The 16,936-nt window shown below is 45.7% G+C and overlaps 1 protein-coding gene across 1 annotated transcript in view; it reads left to right on the top strand.

Annotated features, from left to right (window-relative positions):
- LOC126252732 (proton channel OtopLc-like) overlaps positions 1-16,936 on the top strand; it is a 318,240-nt gene that overhangs the window by 258,370 nt on the left and 42,934 nt on the right. Inside the window, exon 9 of the mRNA XM_049953634.1 lies at positions 11,235-11,494. Coding sequence (XP_049809591.1) covers positions 11,235-11,494 — 260 coding nt within the window. The remainder of the gene's footprint in view (positions 1-11,234; positions 11,495-16,936) is intronic.

Here is a 16,936-nt window from a genome sequence, read left to right as displayed (position 1 = left end):
TTTTATGTCACTCATGGTAACAGCTGTTTTGGTTTCGAATTTTGGAATATTTACTTCGTCTTCTTTCGTGAAGGAAATACGGAAAACTGTATTTAGTAACTCCGCTTTCGTGGCACCATGATCGGTAAAATTTCCATCGCTATGGCACAGTGAAGGTATTGACTGGTTTTTACCATTGGTGTACTTTACATACGACCAGAATATCTTTGGGTTTTCTACCATATTTTGAGACAGTGTTTCATTGTGGAAACTGTTAACAGCATCTCGCATTGACGTCCGCGCTGAATTTCGTGCTTCCGTAAAAGTTAGCCAGTCTTGGGGATTTTGCGCTCTTCTGCATTTGGCATGCTTTTTTCGTTGCTTTTGCAACAGTGTTCTGACGTGTTTTGTGTACCATGATGGATCAGTCCCGTCTCTTATTAACTTATGCGATATGAATCTATCTATTGCTTTCGATACTGTATCTTTGAATTTGAGCCATATCTAGTCTACACTTACATAATTAGCTTGGAAGGAATGGAGACTCTCTCTTAGGAAGGAATTAAGCGAATTTTTGTCTGCTGTTTTAAATAGATATATTTTGCTTTTATTTTTAGAGTTTTTGGTTTATATGGTTTTGAGCCTTTACTGGTTGGATACTAGATTTAGGAATTAGTAATGGCTCTAAAATTTAGCTCAAATGAATCAGTTATTAAGAAGCATCTTACTTACGCAACGGCGTAAGTGCGTGGGACTGGCTGGAAAACCTGTAATCTTATTAAGAAAATATTAGCAGTTATGCTATTGCCTGTTTAAGGGACGCCTTGACCGTGTTATTAGAAACTGAAATAATGACAGAATAATTTGAAAGCATCGGACTTTGAAATCCCAGTACTAAACGTTCTAGGAGACGAGATTGTTAGATATTTTGGTCATGCAGTTTGCACCAACAGCATCGACAATTGCTGCTGGTGAAATGCATCTCTGTTATCGGCATATGGTGACTGTCCCACACACAATCTACAACTGTAATAAGAAACATGGATAATTATTTAATATAGTGGTGATTAATGTTAATAAAATTATTAGAACAATCGATTGATTTAACTTAAATATATTTTACGATATTTGTGTTACTGTTAACACATTACAAAGTGGTTACCGCACCTATAACGGAAAGGGCCTCTAGTCGCAACTAGGGGTACAATAGAAGCGTCTCTCCTTCCAGCAACGAGGTAGGCGCAAAACAATCATTCGTTTATGTAAACAAAATACGTCACAGAGTTAACAACCGTTAACCACCGCTCATCGCTGCTCTGTCGATAGGGGGTGTTAAAACTTCCCTTCGAATGGGACTGCAAACCCATGCTAATAACATTCATATATGACAAAGATATTTTACATTCCATAACATCAGTTGAAGCAAACTTTGAATGTGTCCATGGAAAATGACATCGCAGATACATTTTAACCAACTAAATACCGAACATTTTGAATTAACATAAGGACAGGTGAATATGTGGACCAGTCAGAAGCAATACATTTCTTGCAGGGAAAAGTCGACTATTCTCTGTTAGTAAGGGCGTAAGGTCTGGAAGTGGGAAGGAGGCAGTGGGACATAGAGATAATGGTACCAGAAGTACCCTCCCAGAGACACCGTAAGTTGGCTTACGGAATACTGATGTAGATACACACATCTCAAGGAACTATCTGAAAAAGAGTGCCTTGTTTGGCTTTTGTTTTAGAGCCAAAACACTGTGGCATAGATGCTGCTATTGAAAGCAGCCAGGGTCACTCACGATAACCTAGTCATCCCAGACCCCAAGCCCTCAATTCCGTCCGGTAGAGTCTTGATAACTCTCTCTGGAAGATGGCGGTAAGAGTTTGTATCGCCCATCACACTCTCTATCGTATCTGTAAGGCAGTGTTATATAACTGGATTTTGTCTGTGCTGTGGGGATTACAAATTCTTCAGTTCCTTGCTCAAAAATGTTTCAGCACATCTTTATGACAGATGGGTCCTTATTTTATTACGTATCTTAGAAAATAGTCGGTATGTTTTGTAGAAACTTAATTAAACTGAATTGCTTACGCTTATAAAACGAATGGAGTCAAAGGACAAAAAGTCAAAATACAATGAGATGGAAGTTAAGAGACAGCTGTCATCAAACCTAAGATAATGCACCTACAGTTTAACGTGGACGCAGAACCATGGCGCAACTTGGCACTTTCCACTTTAGGACACCATTTTCAGAGAAAAAAAAGGAAGAGGAAAAAAATCAGTTCGATTTGCAGTACTTTACTTCCCCGCATAGCCTCCTGTTGATACGAGATGAAAACGTGTCAACCGAGCGTAAATGATAAATCTGCAACGTAACTAATACATTGCGACAAAGGAAAAAAAATGCATGCCACGCAGAGATTCCTATCCATGTGTCCTGCTTCCCAGAAGCAGGCCTTAGCCTTTACCTGACCTGAACACGCCTCTAGAACTGTCACTGTCAATCATATTTCCCAGGGATTCCGTTGATTTCAGTGTAGCGAATTTAGTCAATTTAATTAAGATGGTTCATACTGGGCGAGAAAACTTTTGTCCCGGAAAATACACTCCTGGAAATTGAAATAAGAACACCGTGAATTCATTGTCCCAGGAAGGGGAAACTTTATTGACACATTCCTGGGGTCAGATACATCACATAATCACACTGACAAAACCACAGGCACATAGACACAGGCAACAGAGCATGCACAATGTCGGCACTAGTACATTGTATATCCACCTTTCGCAGCAATGCAGGCTGCTATTCTCCCATGGTGACGATCGTAGAGATGCTGGATGTAGTCCTGTGGAACGGCTAGCCATGCCATTTCCACCTGGCGCCTCAGTTGGACCAGCGTTCGTGCTGGACGTGCAGACCGCGTGAGACGACGCTTCAACCAGTCCCAAACATGCTCAATGGGGGACAGATCCGGAGATCTTGCTGGCCAGGGTAGTTGACGTACACCTTCTAGAGCACGTTGGGTGGCACGGGATACATGCGGACGTGCATTGTCCTGTTGGAACAGCAAGTTCCCTTGCCAGTCTAGGAATGGTAGAACGATGGGTTCGATGACGGTTTGGATGTACCGTGCACTATTCAGTGTCCCCTCGACGATCACCAGTGGTGTACGGCCAGTGTAGGAGATCGCTCCCCACACCATGATGCCGGGTGTTGGCCCTGTGTGCCTCGGTCGTATGCAGTCCTGATTGTGGCGCTCACCTGCACGGCGCCAAACACGCATACGACCATCATTGGCACCAAGGCAGAAGCGACTCTCATCGCTGAAGACGACACGTCTCCATTCGTCCCTCCATTCACGCCTGTCGCGACACCACTGGAGGCGGGCTGCACGATGTTGGGGCGTGAGCGGAAGACGGCCTAACGGTGTGCGGGACCGTAGCCCAGCTTCATGGAGACGGTTGCGCATGGTCCTCGCCGATACCCCAGGAGCAACAGTGTCCCTAATTTGCTGGGAAGTGGCGGTGCGGTCCCCTACGGCACTGCGTAGGATGCTACGGTCTTGGCGTGCATCCGTGCGTCGCTGCGGTCCGGTCCCAGGTCGACGGGCACGTGCACCTTCCGCCGACCACTGGCGACAACATCGATGAACTGTGGAGACCTCACGCCCCACGTGTTGAGCAATTCGGCGGTACGTCCACCCGGCCTCCCGCATGCCCACTATACGCCCTCGCTCAAAGTCCGTCAACTGCACATACGGTTCACGTCCACGCTGTCACGGCATGCTACCAGTGTTAAAGACTGCGATGGAGCTTCGTATGCCACGGCAAACTGGCTGACACTGACGGCGGCGGTGCACAAATGCTGTGCAGCTAGCGCCATTCGACGGCCAACACCGCGGTTCCTGGTGTGTCCGCTGTGCCGTGCGTGTGATCATTGCTTGTACAGCCCTCTCGCAGTGTCCGGAGCAAGTATGGTGGGTCTGACACACCGGTGTCAATGTGTTCTTTTTTCAATTTCCAGGAGTGTATTCTCCCGTGACCCTGATCGTGTGCTGCACATGATCGTGGGCTCTGCTTTGGTGCCCTGCGGACTCTGCGGTTTGAGGCAGGGATCTTCCGAGACCACACCGTAACGCGAGCAGAGGCTTCCAGTTGCCCGGGCGCCTCTCGCCCTTGAAAACGATCCCTCTGTCGAGATGAGCAGGTTTCGACCCGATCGGGCGCAGCGCGCTTTGGCGTTAGAGCCACTGTCAATGACTGGCTGACCATAACAGCACATTTAACGATATTAACAACTCGAGGCGTACTGCGAAGCGCGTTTTCGTAAACGGAGTGGACAGAATAGCAAATAATTTTACCTCTTATAGTAAAAATTTACTTCCCCTTACTGTTACAATGATGCCGAAGGTCTTGTAATTTCCAGTCTGAGGACGTCTGTTGCATCTCCTGTAGCTTCAGCCCACTCACTTTAAATGCTTGTGTCTAGAAATGTTACAGAAAACTGATCCTATCTTACACTCTTAAATCAAATAGAGAAAAAGACACTAACTTTTAGAAAGATGGGCTGACTAACCACTGAAAGTAACAGCCGGCCACATTGACTCGTCTTAAAAATCTATACCCTAACATCTTGGGAAGTATTCCTGAAACTTCACAATATTTAAGTAGTCACATTATCTTCCTCTAATTGTCACCTAAAGTAGAGGAAATATGGTTAATCAGTCCACGATCCTGTCTTGAGCATAAAAACGGAATTCAGTAGCAATAAGGTACGCTGTTGACTGTGTGCTACAGTGTATAGCCGCTTTTGGAAATTCATACAATTTCATGGCAGATAAGAATACAAATTATAATGCATTTAATAGACGTGCCATATATCAGTTCGTTGCAGCCATCGAAAGTCGATCAAGGCACTACACGTCCGTAATTTTTTTTTTTTTTTTTTTTTTCGTAATGGAGCTTTCGGTTTGTTCCTCTCGCCACACAGCTCCCTTTTCTTCCTCCGCTAATTAATCTTGTGGGAGTCTACAGCACTATAAGAAACAAAAAGAAAGCTACATCTGTTCTCGGTGAATCACTACAAACCGTGCCGCTGAAGATGTTTTTCATTCCACCATATACTGGAGGTTAGTAAGCAGATTGTAACAAGATACGCAGCGTCTTTCTTAGACCTTCTGCCAGTTACGATTTTTCAACACTTACGTTCCACTGTCTCGCCAGTCAGTCAAACCTGTGACCATTCGCATCGCTATTCTCTTTATATGTTCGGCCTTATAAACTTGAGCAGTATCAAAGTACGGATCGAACAAGTATTTTGCATGCAGCCTTTTTTGTAGACAAGCTGCGCTTTTGAGTATCCTCCCAATTAATCAATGCGTACCATTTGATTTACCTTCTGCATATAGTCACTCACTGTTGCTCTCAAGTATTTATAAAACAAAAGCCTGTAGTTACGATTAAGTAACCTTGTCTAGTGTCTGTATTACACAGAGATGATAAATATATTAAATTTGCAGATCAATTCGAAGCATTACAGCTCCATTTTCAATGCGATTTGATGAGAGATATCCGTAGGATGAACTCTCAGTAGATGAAGGGTGACGTATAGGAACATCTTCTCAGTAACTGGTCCTATTGAAATGGGAGGTATCAAATTACCAGGATCCATTGAGCTGCCTAGTTGGAACGCATATGCACCCTCTGCATGCATTGGGCATTTCCCAGATGTGTGATAGCTATATTATGTGTGTCTGTATTTGTGGAATGTAGGTGAATTTAATGGGTTTGTGTACTCCGTAGCTTTCTGTTTCTTTTGTGCGATGACGAAGAAAGCAGGGAGAAGATGAAACCTGGGCCGGAACATATATGTATGCATGTACGAGGGCAGTTCAATAAGTAATGCAACACATTTTTTTTCTGAAACAGGGGTTGTTTTATTCAGCATTGAAATACACCACGTTATTCCCCAATCTTTTAGCTACACAACACTATTTTTCAACGTAATCTCCATTCAATGCTACGGCCTTACGCCACCTTGAAATGAGGGCCTGTATGCCTGCACGGTACCATTCCACTGGTCGATGTCGGAGCCAACGTCGTACTGCATCAATAACTTCTTCATCATCCGCGTAGTGAGTCCCACGGATTGCGTCCTTCATTGGGCCAAACATATGGAAATCCGACGGTGCGAGATCGGGGCTGTAGGGTGCATCAGGAAGAAAAGTCCACTGAAGTTTTGTGAGCTGCTCTCGGGTGCGAAGACTTGTGTGAGGTCTTGCGTTGTCATGAAGAAGGAGAAGTTCGTTCAGATTTATGTGCCTACGAACACGCTGAAGTCGTTTCTTCAATTTCTGAAGAGTAGCACAATACACTTCAGAGTTGATCGTTTGACCATGGGGAAGGACATTGAACAGAATAACCCCTTCAGCGTCCCAGAAGACTGTAACCGTGACTTTACCGGCTGAGGGCATGGCTTTAAACTTTTTCTTGGTAGGGGAGTGGGTGTGGCGCCTCTCCATTGATTGCAGTTTTGTTTCAGGTTCGAAGTGATGAACCCACGTTTCATCGCCTGTAACAATCTTTGACAAGAAATTGTCACCCTCAGCCACATGACGAGCAAGCAATTCCGCACAGATGGTTCTCCTTTGCTGTTTATGGTGTTCGGTTAGACAACGAGGGACCCAGCGGGAACAAACCTTTGAATATCCCAACTGGTGAACAATTGTGATAGCACTACCAACAGAGATGTCAAGTTGAGCACTGTGTTGTTTGATGGTGATCCGTCGATCATCTCGAACGAGTGTGTTCGCACGCTCCGCCATTGCAGGAGTCACAGCTGTGCACGGCCGGCCCGCACGCGGGAGATCAGACAGTCTTGCTTGACCTTGCGGCGATGATGACACACGCTTTGCCCAACGACTCACTGTGCTTTTTTCCACTGCCAGATCACCGTAGACATTCTGCAAGCGCCTACGAATATCTGAGATGCCCTGGTTTTCCGCCAAAAGAAACTCGATCACTGCCCGTTGTTTGCAACGCACATCCGTTACAGACCCCATTTTAACAGCTCCGTACAGCGCTGCCACCTGTCGGAAGTCAATGAAACTATACGAGACGAAGCGGGAATGTTTGAAAATATTCCACAAGAAATTTCCGGTTTTTTCAACCAAAATTGGCCGAGAAAAAAAATGTGTTGCATTACTTATTCAACTGCCCTCGTACACTATCATAGCGGAAGTTAGCCAGCATCTAGCATTTGCTGTAAAAGTATTTAACAGTTGTATACATACACATTGCGTAAAAGTATGTGATGTGGTGCCAAGTGGGCATCAGAATGGAAGCAGACAGATGGATACTAACAAAAAAAGCCGCCCATACTGTCGCAAGCCAGCATCCAGCAGTATGCTGGAAACAGAGATGTAACTTCTGGAAAAATATCTGAAGATGAGCCTGAAAACGTTCGAAAACGGTTCATGGAATAATAGATAACTCTTTCAAGAAAGTGACTGGTTGCAGTCTTATGTATTTACATTGAATAAACAGTCACGGGGTTCTAAACCATCCGTAATGGGTAAGCTTAATCAGTAGCCTACTCGATCTTTTTAGCAAACTACTCCTACGCTTCAGTCGTTGCGAGTCCGGTTTGTGGCCACACACAGCACGCATGTCCCCCCGCATCACTTTCTTTCTTTCCTCATTCGTGGCCATTTCTCCTCGAACAGCAGGTGGCGCTGTTCTTGCTATGTGGTGAAGCCATTTGATAGTGGATTTCATGCTACCTGTTATGATTCTGCAGGTGTTATTTTGAGATATGTCCATTGTTTGACATGTGTTGAACTATACCAAAAGAGAGCATACATACTCTGCCGCGGAATAGCGTCCATTGCAGAGGTTCGTAGAGTTCCTGGTTGACTACATCCACTGTGATCCGGCCACTTTTGTTCCTGGCGGAAAATTTTGACCTGACAGTGTCAAGCAGCACAACACTAGTAATGTAGTCTCACATTATAGGAGTGTTTTTCTTTCTCATCCAGATTAACTTATACGAGGGCCGTTCAGAAAGTAACCTCCGGTTGATTTAAAAAAATACACCAAGTTAAATAAAAATATTTTAATATATACATCTTACAACTACATCTTTGCACTATTTTTCTACATAGTCTCCATAGCGATTGAGGCACTTATCGTATCTCTTCACAAGCTTTGAAATTCCTTCTGCATAAAAATCACCCGCTTGTGCCTGGAGCCAGCCTGTGCCCACATCTTTGATTGCTCTTTTGTCCCAGGGTTCACGTACTTAATCCAGGTTTCGTCACCGGTCACGATTCTGTTTAACAATGGTTCTCCTTCGTCCTCATAACGTGACAGAAAGTCTAATGCAGAGGCCATTCTTTGAGTTTTGTGGTGGTCGGTAAGAATTTTGGGCACCCATCGTGCACAGAACTTACGGTAACCCAATCTTGCTGTCACTATCTCGTACAAGAGATTCTTAGAAATCTGTGGAAAACCAGTAGACAACTCCGACATTGAGAAACGTCGATTTTCACGAACTTTTGCATCAACTGTCTGAACGAGTTCGTCAGTCACCAATGATGGTCTACCACTCCTCTCTTCATCATGAACGTTTTCTCGTCCACTTTTAAATAAACGTACCCATTCACGGACAACTCCTTCACTCATAACTCTCGGTCCGTACACGGCACAAAGCTCACGATGAATAGCTGCTGCAGAATATCCTTTGGCTGTAAAAAACCTTATGACAGCACGCACTTCACATTTGGCGGGGTTTTCTATTGCAGCACACATTTCAAACTGCCACAAAAACTAAACTAGCGCAGGTACGACGTTCACTCGACCACTGCTTGATGCCGACTGACCTGTTGAGTGCGTGAACGCACAGATGGCGTCGCTACTCCCCCCACAACCCGCACTGTGACCAATCGGTTACTTTCTGAACCGCCCTCGTATTTTTCTACATTTTAAGCATGCTGCCATTCATCCACTCAAATAGACATTTTTTGTCAATCTCCTGTATCCTCCTACAATCACTCAACAACGCTTTGTCTGCTACAACATCATCAGCAATCGTAGAACCCTACTCATCCTATCCATAACATCGTTTATGTGTACGGGGTGTCCTAGGAAGAATGGTCAGTATTCAGGGACATGACAGGAATGATCATTCTAAATAAAAAAGTGTCGTAAATGTCGGCTCTAAAACGCATACCTAAAGAGCTGGAAACACTTGTTCACACACGCATCTCTTCTGCTGAACAAGTGCTCATAGCTTTTAAGTTATGTATTTTAGAAACCCTATTTACCAGAGAAAGTTTTCTTCTTTTGGTCCATTCTACCAGCTCCCAAAACGTGCCAAGCAAATAGTTTGCAGTGGAAGAGATTTGTTTCGCAGTATCACATATGAAGGAATGCCCATAGCTCTAAAGGTTTGCATTTCAGAGACCACGTTTACCAGACTTCTTTACTTCGAATGATCGTTCCTGTCATGACCCTGAATATCGCCCATTCCTCCTGGGACACTCTATGTTGTTGTTGCCGGCCGTAGTGGCCGAGCGGTTCTAGGCGCTACAGTCTGGAACCACGCGACCGCTACGGTCGCAGGTTCGAATCCTGCCTCGGGCATGAATGGGTGTGAGGTCCTTAGGTTAGTTAGGTTTAAGTAGTTCGATGTTCTAGGGGACTGATGACCTCAGTACCTACTGCAACCTACATCCTTCTGAATCTGCTTAGTGTATTCATCTCTTGGTCTCCCTCTACGATTTTTACCCTCCACGCTGCCCTCCAATACTAAATTGGTGATCCCCTGATGCCTCAGAATATGCCCTACGAACCGATCCCTTCTTCTAGTCAAGTTGTGCCACAAATTTCTCTTCTCTCCAATTCTATTCAATACCTCCTCATTAGTTATGTGATCTACCCATCTAATCTTCAGCATTCTTCTGTAGGACAACATTTCAAAAGTTCTTCTACTCTCTTCTTGTCTAAACTATTTATCGACCACGTTTCACTTCCATACATGGCTACACTCCATACAAATACTTTCAGAAACGAATTCCTGACACTTAAATCTCTACTTGATGTTAACAAATTTCTCTTCTTCAGAAACGCTTTCCATCACATTGCCAGTCTACATTTTATATGCTCTCTACTTCGACCATCATTAGTTATTTTGCTCCCCAAATAGCAAAACTCCTTTACTACTTTAAGTGTCTCATTTCCTAATCTAATACCCTCAGCATCAACCGACCTAATTCGACTACATTCCATTATCCTCGTTTTGCTTTTGTTGATGTTCATCTTATATCCTCCTTTCAAGACACTATCCATTCCGTTCAACTGCTCTTCCAGGTCCTTTGCTGTCTCTGACAGAATTACAATGTCATCGGCGAACCTCAAAGTTTTTATTTCTTCTCCATGGATTTTAATACCTACTCCGAATTTTTCTTTTGTTTCCATTACTGCTTGCTCAGTATACAGATTGAATAACATCAGGGATAGGGTACAACCCTGTCTCACTCTCTTCTCAACCACTTCTTCCCTTTCATGCCCCTCGACTCTTATAACTGCCATCTGGATTCTGTACAAATTGTAAATAGCATTTCGCTCCCTGTATTTTACCCCTGCCACCTTCAGAATTTGAAAGAGAGTATTCCAGTCAACATTGTCAAGTCTACAAATGCTAGAAACGTAGATTTGCCTTTCCTTAACCTATTTTGTAAGATAAGTCGTAGGGTCAGTATTGCCTCACGTGTTCCAATATTTCTACGGAATCCAAACTGATCTTCCCCGAGGTCGGGTTCTACTAGTTTTTCCATTCTTCTGTAAAGAATTCGCGTTAGTATTTTGCAGCTGTGACTTAAACTGATGGTTCGGTAATTTTCACATCTGTGAACACCTGCTTTGTTTGGGATTGGAATTATTATATTTTTCTTGAAGTCTGAGGGGATTTCGCCTGTCTCATACATCTTGCTCACCAGGTGGTAGAGTTTTGTTAGGAGTAGCTGCCCCACGGCTGTCAGCAGTTCTAATTGAATGTTGTCTATTCCCGAGGCCTTGTTTCGACTTAGGTCTTTCACTGCTGGACATACTATATAGAGAAACAAGGACATCATACGTATCTGATGCACTCCCGACGATAAACCTGCCTCCGGTGACTCCACCATCTGTGAAGCTTCTAGTGTTACGGTGGCGAGGGAAGTAGACAGTTGAAGGTGCAGCAGCCCCTCTCGGTGTGCAGTGAAGCTGGCGGCGGTGACGTCGGGCGGCGGGGTGCTGTCCGGGCACGGCGCGGAGGCGGCGGGGGCGGCGGCGGGGGCGCACCACCGCGTCGCGCGCGGCCTCAAGGGCCCGCACCACATCTACGAGTGCCGGCGCACCAACATCATGGGCTCGCTCGTGCAGGACGCCTCGCCCTTCCTCTTCCCTTGCACCATCGAGTACAGCCTCATCTGTGCCGCCATCCTGTACGTCATGTGGAAGAACATCAGCCGCCTGCAGGTTCGTAGCCGCCTCTGCGCGTCTCGTGCCACACTATGTAAAGTCATCCCCAGGCACGTCCCTATTCCGGTAATACACATCCAGTCACATTAATGTGAGCACAGCCTATGTTCGACGTCATCGTGCAGTAACCACTCACAGACGGCTGGTGGCAGCACTAGCAGTGGAGGGTATATAAAGCGTCATCGTCGTTGTCGTAATGCGGCAACGGATTGAGTTATCTAAGGTCCAAAAGGACACGATCATACGCTTTCGGAACAAAGGTGGAAGCAGTCACGAAATGGATGAGTTTGTAACATGTTCGTGTGGTGACGTGGTTAAAATATACCGTGCATGGCAAAATGACGCTATCCAAAACCGGTGGCACGGCAACTGTTGTACCAGGGGCCATTGATCACACGGGTGAACAAGAACTACAGCGATGTGAACGGGCGAATAGACGTGCAGCTGTTGAGCAGCCGACAGTCCAGATGAACCAAGGGGTGACCAACAAGTGTTCCCTCAACGGCCGTTGCTGAATATGGCCCTCTTCAGAAGACTCCTGGGTCACGCATCTACACTCCTGGAAATTGAAATAAGAAGACCGTGAATTCATTGTCCCAGGAAGGGGAAACTTTATTGACACATTCCTGGGGTCAGATACATCACATGATCACACTGACAGAACCACAGGCACATAGACACAGGCAACAGAGCATGCACAATGTCGGCACTAGTACAGTGTATATCCACCTTTCGCAGCAATGCAGGCTGCTATTCTCCCATGGAGACGATCGTAGAGATGCTGGATGTAGTCCTGTGGAACGGCTTGCCATGCCATTTCCACCTGGCGCCTCAGTTGGACCAGCGTTCGTGCTGGACGTCCAGACCGCGTGAGACGACGCTTCATCCAGTCCCAAACATGCTCAATGGGGGACAGATCCGGAGATCTTGCTGGCCAGGGTAGTTGACTTACACCTTCTAGAGCACGTTGGGTGGCACGGGATACATGCGGACGTGCATTGTCCTGTTGGAACAGCAAGTTCCCTTGCCGTTCTAGAATGGTAGAACGATGGGTTCGATGACGGTTTGGATGTACCGTGCACTATTCAGTGTCCCCTCGACGATCACCAGTGGTGTACGGCCAGTGTAGGAGATCGCTCCCCACACCATGATGCCGGGTGTTGGTGTTGGCCCTGTGTGCCTCGGTCGTATGCAGTCCTGATTGTGGCGCTCACCTGCACGGCGCCAAACACGCATACGACCATCATTGGCACCGAGGCAGAAGCGACTCTCATCGCTGAAGACGACACGTCTCCATTCGTCCCTCCATTCACGCCTGTCGCGACACCACTGGAGGCGGGCTGCACGGTGTTGGGGCGTGAGCGGAAGACGGCCTAACGGTGTGCGGGACCGTAGCCCAGCTTCATGGAGACGGTTGCGAATGGTCCTCGCCGATACCCCAGGAGCAACAGTGTCCCTAATTTGCTGGGAACGGGCGGTGCGGTCCCCTACGGCACTGCGTAGGATCCTACGGTCTTGGCGTGCATCCGTGCGTCGCTGCGGTCCGGTCCCAGGTCGACGGGCACGTGCACCTTCCGCCGACCACTGGCGACAACATCGATGTACTGTGGAGACCTCACGCGCCACGTGTTGAGCAATTCGGCGGTACGTCCACCCGGCCTCCCGCATGCCCACTATACGCCCTCGCTCAAAGTCCGTCAACTGCACATACGGTTCACGTCCACGCTGTCGCGGCATGCTACCAGTGTTAAAGACTGCGATGGAGCTCCGTATGCCACGGCAAACTGGCTGACACTGACGGCGGCGGTGCACAAATGCTGCGCAGCTAGCGCCATTCGACGGCCAACACCGCGGTTCCTGGCGTGTCCGCTGTGCCGTGCGTGTGATCATTGCTTGTACAGCCCTCTCGCAGTGTCCGGAGCAAGTATGGTGGGTCTGACACACCGGTGTCAATGTGTTCTTTTTTCCATATCCAGGAGTGTATATTGACTGCTGTTCATCGGGATGAACGCTGGACTGTGCACACCAGTACCGCATCTGGACATCCGCGAACTGGCGATAGTTAGCGTTTTCAGATAAATCACGTTTTATGCTCCATCAGACAGATGTCTGTCTGATTGTACGGTGTGAAACGTCTGAAAGCAAACATCCAGCAACACTCGTCTGAGCGTAATGGTTTCGTGGCATTCCCTGGGTGATCTCGTCATTCTGTAAGGCACAGCGGATCAGCGGAACAATGTACCTATCCTTAGGGACTACGTCCACTCACTCCTACATGCAGTTCGTTTCTCGTCAGCACGATGACATCTACCAGCAGGGCTATGCAACTTGTCACACAGCTGGCAGTGTACGTGTGTGGTTCGAAGAGCCCCAGGATGAGTTGACTGTACTTCCCTGGCTACCAGTTTTAAACCCAATCCAGAATCTGTGGGACTTCCTCCAATGGACTGTTCGCACCTTGGATCGTCAACCAAGAAACCTAGCGCAGCTCACCACACCACTGACGGCTCCACATGGCTGCCGGAACCTCCCACAACCTCACTGACTCTCTTCCTCCACGTCTCGCAGCGGTCCGTGGTTGTTTGGGCACATCAGTGTGACTCGACAGTGTATGAGTCGCAGGACAAGAGAGGGGAGAAGTGGTTGAGAAGGGAGCGAGGCAGGGTTGTAGCCTATCAGAGATCTATCTACATCTATGTTCCTCAAGCCACCTGACGGTGTGTGACGGAGGGTACCTTGAGTACCTCTATCGGTTCTCCCTTCTATTCCAATCTCGTATTGTTCATGGAAAGATAGATTGATGGTATGCCTCTGTGTGGGCTCTAATCTCTCTGATTTTATCCTCACGGTCTCTTCGCGAGATATACGCAGGAGGGAGCAATATACTGCTTGACTCCTCAGTGAAGGTATGTTCTCGAAATTTCAACAAAAGCCCGTACCGAGCTACTGAGCGTCTGTCTTGCAGAGTCTTCCACATCTCAGTAACGCTTTCGCGTTTACTAAATGATCCTGTAACGGATTCGAATATCCTATATTATTCAGTCCGTACATGGGAAGAACTGCAAAGGAAACACGGAGAAATTTTTAAATGAAATTAAAGTGCAGGAGAAATAAAAACTTTCAGCTGTGCAATTACATTGTAATTCCGTCAGAGTGAACAAATAACTTGTAATAGGAGTTGAACGCAGTTGACACTGTCTCGAAAAAAGATTACCAGATCGGTACCAACAAAATTGAAACATAGGTAATGGAATGTTCGAGGGTTGTCCAGAAAGTAAGTTCCGATCGGTCGCAAAATGGAAACCACTGGGTAAATCCGGTAAAGCTCTATGTACAGATGTGTTGGGCAGTGTCTCTAGCATTCCGGTCGATAGTGTCGCGTCGCTCTTTTCAGTTTTGAGTGAACAGTGAGCACGTAAATATGCGCAGGGGACAGCGTCTTCCGCCAGGTATGAGGGCCTGGTTAGAGATTTCGCCTGTGTCATGCAGCCCGCATAACACAACTGTCGAGCATTTCCTTCTTCATGCCAATTCTCGACCGCACACTGCAGGGGCAATGAAGGCGATCCTGCAGCGTTTCCGATGAGAAGTGTTTCATCACCCACGATGCAGTCCGTAATTGGCTCCCCCTGAGTCTCATCTCTGCTCTCAGGAACCGCTGGCTACGAAGACAAAAATTTTCCACAGACAACGAGCTGCAGACCAGTGCAGATAACTGGCCGAAATAATAGGCGGCTGCTTTCTATGACGAGGATATTGGAAAGTTGATACAACACTACGACAACACTCGAAGTTGGAGCGGCGACTATGTAGAGAAGTACGTGGAAGGTGTACCTAACTGTTGCAAATAAAACGTTTCTCGTTTTCACTGTGGTTTCCATTTCGCGACCGATCAGAACTTACTTTCTGGACAACCCTCGTATTAGAATTAAATTAGGCGATGCACAGGGACTCAAATGACGAATCAAGGACTCAGAAGAAGAATCAAGACACTGAATTTAGTAGATGAGTTTTTCTAGTTCGACAGTAAAATATCTGATAAAACACGGAAGAAGAGAGGACGTAGAATGCAGTCTGCCAATACCAAGAATAGTGTTTCTGAAAAAGATAAATTTATTAACAAGGAATATAAATTTTGGTGCTAGGAAGTATTTTCTGAGGGTAATCGCGTGGACAGTAGCATTGTGAGGAAGTGAAAGTGATGATAAACGGTTCAGCAAAGAAGAGAACAGAGCTCCTTAAATTTGGTGGTACAGAAGAAAGCTAAAGATTAGATGGCTGACCACTGGATTTGTAGTCGGTTAGCACCCAGTGAGCTGTCGAGCCCATTGGGGAATCGTACGTCTTTGGATGTGTAGTCTGGAGTCGCCTTTCTTTCAATGTTCTCATCACATCCAGTCCTTGGCTCGCCAAAATTGCGGCGTCGGTTTCTCATGTCATGGGAACTACCTTAACTGGAGTGTTGTTATATGCCATTTAATGCTTTTTATTTAATTTGAAACTTCTAACCTCTAAGGTTAGTGTGTAAACAGCTGAGGCATCAAGCTCGTGACTGGTTACTGTATTCACCTTTTCAGATAACAGTAAGAACAACTATGGTTGCGTAGTATACGAAGCACATGAATACTACCCTTTATATCTTATATTACGGTTTCCAATTAGAATAGATATGTTACGTACTGTTGCTAAGGAGAGACTCTGTCGGTATGAAATAAGTTGTGTGTACCTGTTGCTGTACATTGCATAAATGAAAATCTGGCCACCCACACCAGACAGCTTGACTGGAGTTCTACCGTGTCCGAAAACAGAAATTGCTAACAGGCACAATGGTAGCTGAGACTCGAGTTTTACTAAAACCGACATGGATCCAATGTATAATATTATTTAGGTTAAACTTAATTATGAGAAGTGGTGAAGGTATATGTACATTAGTTTTGGGGTTTAACTGCAGGTTCTTGTCTATTTTTTTTAAGTCATCAACGTTCATCAGTTTCATGCTTTTTTCTTTTATTGCTATCTTACTATTACTGTTATTAGAATTATAAACACTGAAAATATCACAATTTTCTATACTTGACATTACACTGTTTAGTAATAAAACACCATTAAAACAGGTGTTTGTTAGAACTGTTGCAGAGAAACAGACTGCGGTTCAATAAATGGAAAACATGAATAGCAATGTAAGTAGGAAAAAAACTGAAATTCGCTTCCGGGAAGAGCTAAATCTTCCTTCTTTTTGTAAAGGAGCGAAATCCCATATTCTTAAATATATGAATTTCTTTAACTAAAACATTATTCTTCAAAAACTGAACATTAGAACTGATTGAGGTGTGAAAGCCAAACGCTATCAACTTTTCTTTATCTTAGGAAAACAGCGAGAAAGAAGGTCTCATTATTCTACGCTTTGTTCGCAGTTAAAATAACGCAGAACGTCTTTCT

This window comes from Schistocerca nitens, chromosome 4 (assembly GCF_023898315.1).
Source record: "Schistocerca nitens isolate TAMUIC-IGC-003100 chromosome 4, iqSchNite1.1, whole genome shotgun sequence".
NCBI classification, from domain to species: Eukaryota; Metazoa; Arthropoda; class Insecta; order Orthoptera; family Acrididae; genus Schistocerca; species Schistocerca nitens.
Note: the sequence above shows the minus strand (reverse complement) of the source record. Positions and strands in the feature narration are given on the sequence as shown.